This window comes from Vigna umbellata, chromosome 3 (assembly GCF_029865625.1).
Source record: "Vigna umbellata cultivar VRB3 chromosome 3, Vumbellata_1.0, whole genome shotgun sequence".
Taxonomy (NCBI): Eukaryota; Viridiplantae; Streptophyta; class Magnoliopsida; order Fabales; family Fabaceae; genus Vigna; species Vigna umbellata.
The window spans coordinates 11,706,652-11,716,488 of NC_142167.1; the positions used below are offsets into that span (position 1 = coordinate 11,706,652).

At 36.5% G+C, this 9,837-nt stretch overlaps 1 protein-coding gene across 1 annotated transcript; it reads left to right on the forward strand.

Annotated features, from left to right (window-relative positions):
• The first annotated feature begins 5,331 nt into the window (after nucleotides 1–5,331).
• Nucleotides 5,332–7,117, forward strand: LOC148201650 (uncharacterized). The gene has a single exon (XM_088108545.1). The coding sequence runs from the start codon at nucleotides 5,534–5,536 to the stop codon at nucleotides 6,524–6,526; it is 993 nt and encodes a 330-aa protein (XP_087964671.1). The 5' UTR covers nucleotides 5,332–5,533; the 3' UTR covers nucleotides 6,527–7,117.
• Nucleotides 7,118–9,837: the final 2,720 nt, after the last annotated feature.

A 9,837-nucleotide genomic window follows, 5' to 3' on the forward strand; every position in this document is an offset into this window, starting at 1 on the left:
ATCTGACCAGGTCATAGTTATTAGTTCAACATATTTGATTCTTTATCATTTCTGGTTCTATATCCAAACATTTGGCAGTTTCTCCGGCTTTGTAATTGGTGAAGCTTTTTGACTTGGACAAAGGGAAAATAGATTGTTTGTATTGTATGATAGAACTTCAGTTCAGCATATTCTATTTCACAGTACAAGCCTTAGTTGGTCATTTACCACTTCATAAAAGCTTCCCCTGTGATCCAAAGCTACAAACTAAAATAGTGTGATCTGTGATCTTTTTTAATTACCATTTTTTTGTCCTTTATCATTTTCACTTTTTCCAACGCAAGAAGTTAAATGTGAGATAGAGGGTTTCACACTCAGCTGCCAAAAACAAAAACAGCATGTAAAACAACCTGCGTAGCCAAAACCTATGTGCTTGTATAGTAGAAACTAGACTATTTTACAAGCTGCAGTTGATATATGGATTTTACCTCATATTATATAGTTTGGTTTATCTTTCCATCATCAACTTTGATACTTTATGAACTTAATTTTACCTCACATATTATAACTAACAATCGGGAATAAAGTCAAAGAATTGTTAATCTTTTCCTTTTCCCTTTGGCTAAATTATTTCCTTTTTTATATTCTAAGTACAAAAGTAAGAAGTAGTGCAAGTGCATACAATTTTCATTGATGCCTTTACTCTTTGAACCTTGTCTTTTACGAGTTACTTGAATGTGCATGATCCTAGCACCTATGTATTACTCAACCATAGTTCAAGTAACCTCAATAATGTTTAGCTGTCAATTAAGGCCAACTTGTGCTTTGTGTATGTATGTAGCTCACTACATGTAGGATGGACCCTTTAACATCTTTATTTGGATTTTAGTGAATTGCATTTTTGGACCAATCATTGATAAGAAAAATCCTTCTATTGAATAAATAAATTATAGGAAAAATCAATAATATTACATTTCTTTTAATTTTTAAAATGGTTACTAATTGTCTTATATAATTATGCTTTTCATAACACTGGTTCCTAAAGTTGTTTGCCTTCACTTTTCCGCTTCCTACTCCCCATTCTTGCATTTACTTGCTTCATGTCTTCCATAGTAAAAATTCTATACATTAGTTTGATCGGTGCTCAATACTTAAAGTTATTACATTGTTACTGAACTGTAGAGTGGTCTCAAACCTGGATTCCATGGACTTGAAATCGAATCATACTCTTGTTCTCACTAATTTTGCACCCATAACAAAGTCTAGGCTGTAAAAGGCCATAAACTCGTGCAAATTAACCTTGAGCAGTTGTAATAAGCATAATTAAACTTGTTTGAATGAATTTTCATGAGCCAATTGTGCATTGAATTGAAAATCTGCAAATTAGTCATTATACTAGGCCAATTTTTACATGAACATTTAGTCATAACCAGTTTTTGCATTTTTCCTTGATTCTATTTTTTCTTTGATTTTGAAATGTATTCTAGCACATTTCTTAGGTTCCTTTTGAGTCCCTACGTGTTTCATAACTGTTATTTCTTGCTTGTATCAGTTTTTGTCATTATAAGTGCCAATTTCTTTGTTTGAAAATTGGTGTTTCCCTGACTGTTTATTGGTGTAGTGTTAAGATTTGATTTGGTGTTTATATTGTTGGTTTGTGCTGATGTTAAGATCTGTGGTGCAGTTTCCAACTTAGATACCTTATTCATTTGAGGTAGCATCTTTAGGAAGAGGAGCTGAAACAGAATCTGGGTTGAATAGGGAACTTTCAGCCAGCTGTAAGTGCTAACTTCAGTACAAAAGTCTACAACCTATGATTTTTTGTTAATGCATGTCATCCATAGTGAATTTCCTACCATTCCAGCTTTGCATTGTGTTTTAGGTCTAAAATATTGTTGAAATTGATCATGCTTAACTGTTCAGGTTGAATTATAATTATTTGTTATGATTGGTGTTTTTGCTTCTGTTGTTAACTGTGTGAATCTTTCTAGCTTTCAATATTCATTTTCAATCCGTGTTTAGGTGCTTGTGTAGCAAGATATTAACCTATAAGGAAATGAGAGAATGTATAACCTTGGTGATATGACTTTTGTCAACATGAGAGAATGTATTATCCTATAAGTTTTGTGTAGCAAGATATTAACCTTGGTGATATGAGTTTTGTGTAGCAAGATATTAACCTATAAGGAAATGAGAGAATGTATTAACCTATAATGATGGAGGACCATCTAAGCTTCACATAGGACCTTTAACAAGAGCCATGTCCAAGAGAATCCAAGAGGAAGAGGGAGCACTCAATACCTTACTCTTATGGAGTATTACTTACTAAGTTCTCTTTCTCTTTGCTAAATACTTTTACATTGCTTTTGTAGAATATTAATAAAATGGAGGAACCATGTCTATGCAACTTAAAAGGGCTGCCACGTAAGTAAAGCAAAAGAAGCACAAATGGATGGTTGGTGCCCATGGCTTTGCATTACGTTCAACACCAAAGACAACAACTCAATCTTCTTCAATTGCTTTGCTGAGTTGGCACTTATAGCTTGCTGCCCAAGCTTCCTATATCTGTTTTACAGCATGTGCACATTTAAATAACTTGCACAATATGTTTTAGAAGCTCTCCTTCTTCTATAAATAGAGAGCTTCATCACTTGTAAATGTAACTTGAATTGAAGTAAAGAAATGCTGCCAATTTCCAGCTATTACTCTCAAGTTCACCTCTGTGCTTTGTTATCTAGCACCTCCTCTAGCTTCTTTCCCCTTTGGAAAGCCTACTGAGTTAGAAATCTACCAAAACACTCATCCAAACACCACCAGACAATTTCACAAACACCTTGAGTGCATTCGGACATCCTCTGTCATCTTCCATCCGTTGCCATTCTCTGCGTCTTGAAGCATCCTTCTACACGTCATGGAGCTGCTTCCATCATTTGGTATCAAGAGCCAGCACGTCCACGCTGTGCTTCAACGAGCTAAGTTGCTCTTTTCTTCATTTTTGTTTCTGTCATGTGCTGTCAACTCTGTCACTGTTTTATCAATTTTTTTTTAATTCTGTTTGGCTTAATTCGTACTTGAGATTGCTATTTGTGTTCATTCAGTTGTTCCTTAGTGTTTCGTCATCATTTTAATCGGTGCACTTTGTTTGTTTGAGTTCAAATCCAGCTTTATTCATCTTTTCCAGTTTTGTCTCAGTCATGTGCCTTATGTGCAGTGTTGTTTCTGTTTCAAATGTTTGATTCTGTTCTAGCTTTCAATTTTCATTTTCAAACTGTGTATTAGATGCACGTTTAGCAATGAATCAATCCACAAAGGCAAAGAGACAATGTCTAGCCTGGATTATATGAGCTAAAGCATCCAACATTTGCGTCAATTTTCACAAAATTCTGCACAATCTTTTCAAATCTGGTATCTGTACTTTAATCTGTTTCAGACCAGATTTCTTGCTTCTAAAGCTTTGTGCAAGTTTCCTTGGTGTTGTTAAGCATTGCTACAAGTGTACAAACTCATATTCAACTCAGAAAAGCAAAATGTGTGGTTGAGTTCATAAAATCTGGTTTCAAATTCTGCATCAGAATTCATTTCTACATTGATTTGGTGCATACTGTTTCTGCCAGTTTTGTTGTATCTAAAACTTGAGACAAGTTTCTTTTATGATTTTAAGCATGTTTCAAGTGATAGTAACTCCAATCAATCACATATTTGCAAAATGAGTTGTTGAGTTGTTTCAAAATTCACTAAACAATGCTGTCACAGTTTTTTATCAGATTTTGCACCGTGCTTGCTGTCTTTGTGTGGTTTTAGGTTACTTTAAATCTTCTAGCTGATACTCTACAGTTAGATCTAGTTGTTTAGGACCTTTCTTGCATGATTGTTGATCCATCCAGCTTTGACTCTATTGCATTTTAAATTTTGGTGCAGTTTTGTCACTTTTTCTGCATAATTTGGCAACTCATACACTGTTTTTGAGATTTTGTGACTGCCTGTGCATTTTCAATGGTTCAGCAAGTGTATTTGGTCAATTAAAACTAGTACCTACTGTTCATTTGGTCAGTTTTCACCAAAAGTGCAAAATCAGTTTTTAGACCATTGAAATTGCTTAAGTTTGGAAGTGGACTACTGATTTGCTGCTGCAGTGTGATTCTTTGTTGTCTAAGTGTTTGTACACATCAAAATTGATGAGATAAACTTGTTTGACATATCATTGGAGCCTTTGATCACTGCCATTTGTTTTGCACACTGCTGTTCCAATTTTCCAGCCACATTTTTGGTGCAGTATGCATTTCTTTGTTGTTTTCTATACTTTAAAAGTTTCCATTTGAAATTTGGATTGGCAAAAGCTAGGGGATTCTGTTCCAACCATTTTTGAATCATTATACAGTGAATTCAAAGCATCAAAAAGCAAATAACCCCTGCAATCCAGTGTTCATGAATCCAAAACCAGAAAACACCAAAATCTACTGTTCTTAGTGGCATTTTGTCAAACAGTTTGGCATTTTCATCACACTTTCACTGCACTTGAATTTGCTCTTTGTTTTGAGTTTTCTTGCTTTTCTAATCTGTTCTAGACCCTATCTTAAGTTCCTTTTGTGTGCTAGCCTTTCTTCCAGCCCCAAAGTGTTTAGAAATCACTTTTATTTGCTTCCATATATTGCTGTCACGTTATTTCTGCATTAAACTTTGCTGCAGCATTTTTTTTTATCACTCACGGGTTTTGTGACTTTTGTCTGCTGCAACATCATATTTTGGTGGAGTTTTAACATCCAGCTAGGCCTTATCAAAGGGGTAGCATCTTAAGGAGTGGAGGTCTTGCTAACATTGCTTCAAGTGGATTTCAGAGCAATTTCCATTGGCTGTCCAGCACTTCTTTGCAGCAGAAAAACACCACTTTAAAGTTACATTTCAGCTCCTTTATTTAGTTGTTGCTGCCACACTTGGCTTTGTTTACATTGTCTTACACTTCATTGTATAAGTGACATTCTATCACGGAACCTTTGTAGTTAATTCTTCTTTGCTTTTGAACTTGAGTTACTTGGGAAAATGCTTATCAAGCAATTCCAAGTACTCCATTAAACATTGTAATAGTCTAGTTGCGCATCTTAGTGTGGAAGTGTGTCAAGTGGCTCCCAGTGTCATTTGCACTTTCACTTAGGGCCGTTTTTTCTTTTTCCATTCATTTCATACTTCCTTTCTTTTGCTTGTTGAATATTTGTGTTCTACGTCTCCGTGATAGCTAGTGTGCTACCATATAGACAAACCTTCGTTTGGTTTATTAGGGGCATAACATCGTTGCATTCCTAAAAGGTTTTGAAAGACTTCTATCTAGAAACTTTGGTAAGAAACGTCAGGAGACACTCTGGCTAAGGAAGGACAAGGTTTCTAAGCTTGTCCATTGTGACTCACCTCTCCTTCCTGGGAGCTATTCGGTTTCTTCACTTTTAGAATCTCTATAGAAGTCATTCACCAAAAACAAGAAAATCCTCTTTTCCAACAGTTTTGATTCATACTTGTGCAAGGCTTTCAAATTTTGTGAAAACACTTTCTCTACTTCACAAGCATGAGTCACTCTAGTGTTCAAGGTAACACCAATCATGATCAGGACAACATAGAGTTGAGAGAAGAGCTCAATAGAACCAAGGCTGAGTTACATGAACTAAGGCAAATGGTCGCCAATCTTACTCTCATTCAAAGAGGGCATTCACAAGGGGATCACTCTCATAGGCAAAACCATGATCATGATGATCATTCCCAACATAGTGATCACCATAGTCATCACCCTTATGATCACTATCAACGCCCTCCTAGGCGTAATCATAACCATAGAGACCATCATGTGGAACCTAAACTCGACCTTCCACCCTTCTTTGGACGCGACAATGTAGAAGAATACTTTGAGTGGGAGATGAAGGTTGAACAGATTTTTGAGTGCTACCACATAGATGATAGGAGGCGAGTGACCTTAGCTACCTTGACTTTTCAAGGTGCAGCCCTTTATTGGTGGACATCAATCATAAGAGATCAAAAGATGAGTGGCGACTATACCATCCAATACTGGAATGAGTTAAAAGCAGCCTTACACAGAAGGCATGTACCAGCATATTATGCTAGAGAAGTCATGGACAAGCTCCATAGACTTCAACAAAGAAACATGAGTGTTGAGGAATATCGGCAGAAATTAGAATTACTCATGTTAAGAGCTGGGATTAAAGAGGAAGAGAGATTCACCATAGCTAGATTCCAGAGTGGATTGAACTATGAGATTAGAGATAAGGTAGAACTCTTACCTTACTTAGATCTCAATGACTTTGTCCAGCTATGTGTGAGAGTGGAAGAACAAAATAGAAGAAAAGCTTCCACAAAGAGACCTTATGCTACCTCCTCTTCATATAGGAAAGATTTTAAGAGGGAGGGTAGTTTTCCAAGATATGAAGAATCAAAAGAGAGAGAGCGTGAACGAGAGAAAGATAAGATCAAAAGCAAGGATAGAGCTAAGAAAAGAAAAAGAGAACTCTCAAGGAAAGGAACAACGGTCTCCAAGAGAGCAAACTAGAGATTCCAAGGGTAGGGAGACTAGATGTTTTAAATGTGGGGCTAGAGGACACTATTCAACTGAGTGTCACTTCAAAAAGTCAACCTATATCCTTGAGCATGAAAATCATAGTGAGGTATCAACCTCCAGTGCGTCTGAGTTGTCCTCATCTGAAGAGGAACATGAAGCTCCACCTTGTGATGGAGATCTTCTTATGGTTAGGAGACTCCTTGAAGCAAAGCATGTGGAGTTAGAACAATCTCAACGCGAAAACCTATTCCACACACGCTGCAAAGTTTTTGATAAAACTTGTTCTATGATTGTGGATAGTGGTTCTTGTTGTAATTGTTGTAGCTTTAGAATGGTGGAAAAGCTAGGCTTAACTCCTACTCCTCATCCTAACCCTTACAAACTTCAATGGATAAAAGAGGATGAAGGAATAGTTGTTAAGGAACAAGTAAGTGTACCAATTTCCATAGGCAAGTATGAAGATCAAATCATTTGTGATATTGTTCCAATGGAAGCAGGTCACATCTTACTTGGGCGACCTTGGCAATATGACAAACAAGCTTTGCATGATGGGGTCACCAACAAGATCACCATCCAACACAAAGGCAAAAAGATTATCTTGAGCCCTCTTACACCATCACAAGTACGAGAGGATCAAATAATACTTAAAAAAAATTGGATGGTGAGAAAAAGCTCAAAAATAAAACAGTTTCAAAAGAGAAGAATTTGAGTTTGTTAGAAAGTGCCTCAACCAATGTAGTTGTCCCAACAAAACAATCTAAAATCTTTTTCTTGGACAACCTCACTTTCTACTCTATTGCAAAGAGGCACTTGTTTCCATAAATCATCCACTTGATTCTCTTCCCAAAGGGTTACAAAAGCTTTTGAAAGAATTTGATGATTTATTTCCTAAAGAGGTTCCAAGTGGTTTACCACCTCTTAGAGGAATTGAACATCAGATTGATTTGATCCCTGGAGCTAGTCTTCCCAATAGACCAGCTTATAGGACTAACCCTACAGAAACCAAAGAGATAGAGAGGCAAGTCCATGATTTATTGGAAAAAGGGTGGATACAAAAAAGTCTTAGCCCTTGTGCCGTGCCAGTGTTGTTAGTCCCAAAGAAAGATGGTTCTTGGCGAATGTGTACAGATTGTAGGGCTATCAACAACATTACAGTCAAGTATAGGCACCCTATTCCTCGGTTGGACGATATGTTAGATGAGTTACATGGAGCAAACATGTTCACCAAGATTGATCTTAAAAGTGGATATCATCAAATAAGAATCAAAGACGGAGATGAATGGAAAACCGCTTTTAAGACCAAATTTGGCCTCTATGAATGGTTAGTCATGCCTTTTGGCTTAACCAATGCTCCTAGTACATTCATGCGACTAATGAATCATGTCCTTCAGGAATACATCGGCAGCTTTGTTGTAGTCTACTTTGATGACATTCTAATCTATAGCAAAGGTCTTAAAGAACATCTTCACCATGTGAGGAAAGTTTTGATTTTACTTAGACAACATCACTTATTTGCCAACTTTGACAAATGTACCTTTTGTCAAGAAAGTGTCATTTTTCTGGGATTCAAAGTTGGGAAAGAAGGTGTACATGTTGATCCTAGCAAAATCAATGCTATCCAAGAGTGGCCTGTCTTGAAAACAGTGGGAGAAGTAAGAAGTTTTCTAGGTCTAGCAGGTTTCTATAGACGATTTGTAGAAAATTTCTCTACTATTGCTGCTCCCCTCAATGAACTTTTAAAGAAAGATGTGTCATTCAAATGGGATGAAAAGCAAAGTCTAGCCTTTGAGACCTTGAAGCATAAGTTAACACATGCACCCATTCTACATTTACCTGATTTTTCTAAAGCTTTTCAAGTCGAATGTGATGCATCTGGGGTAGGAATAGGAGCTGTCCTTATACAAGAAGGTCACCCCATAGCTTATTTTAGTGAAAAACTCAGGGGACCTACATTGAATTATCCTACCTATGACAAAGAACTATATGCCCTTATTCGAGCATTGCAAACTTGGGAGCATTACTTGGTGTCTAGAGAATTTATTATCAATACTGACCATGAATCTCTCAAGTATATTAAAGGGCAAGGAAAGCTGAACAAAAGACATGCCAAGTGGATAGAATATCTCGAGCAGTTTCAATATGTCATCAAACATAAAAAGGGAAGTACTAATGTTGTTGCGGATGCTCTATCTAGACGTCATGCATTGTTAGTTACTTTAGGATCACAAATACTAGGTTTTGATGACATTAAGCAACTTTATGAAACTGATCCTACATTTGCATCCACATATGCATCTTGTCTTAAGAAGCCATTCGACGGATTCTATATTTCTGAGGGGTATCTTTTTAATAAAGGAAAATTATGCATACCCCAAGGATCCATTCGAAAGCTTCTTATCAAGGAAAGTCATGGAGGAGGACTCATGGGCCATCATGGAGTTGATAAAACTCTTCATACTTTAAAAAGCAAATTTTATTGGCCACACATGAGAATAGATGTCCAAAAGCATTGTTCTAGTTGCATAGCTTGTTTACAAGCTAAATCTAAGTCATGCCTCATGGACTCTATCTTCCTCTTCCAATAGCTAGCACCCCTTGGGAGGACATTAGTATGGATTTTGTCCTAGGTCTACCAGAACTCAAAAGGGGTTTGATTCAATCTTTGTGGTAGTTGATAGATTTAGTAAAATGGCTCATTTCATACCTTGCCACAAAGTAGATGATGCTAGCTATATAGCAAGACTTTTCTTCAAAGAAGTAGTCAAATTACATGGCTTACCCAAAACTATAGTTTCTGATAGAGATGTTAAGTTCCTTAGCTACTTTTGGAAAACACTTTGGGCCAAGCTAGGAACTAAACTACTATTTTCTACTACATGTCACCCACAAACTGATGGGCAAACAGAAGTAGTAAATAGATCTCTATCAATTCTATTAAGGGTAATGTTAAAGGGCAATATTAAAAATTGGGATGATCATCTACCTCATATAGAGTTTGCTTATAATAGAGTAGTTCACAAGACTACTAAACTTTCTCCTTTTGAGGTTGTTTATGGTTTTAACCCTATCACACCGCTTGATTTACTTCCTCTTCCAGATTCATCTTCTTTTCTTCATAAAGAAGGTATTTCTAAAGCGGAGTTTATCAAAAAGTTACATGAAAAGGTTAAAACCCATATTGAAAAACAAACTCAAAAATATTCTGACTACAACAACAAAGGGAGAAAACAAGTAATCTTTAAAGAGGGAGACTTAGTTTGGCTTCACTTGAGAAAGGAAAGATTTCCTTCTCAACGTAAATC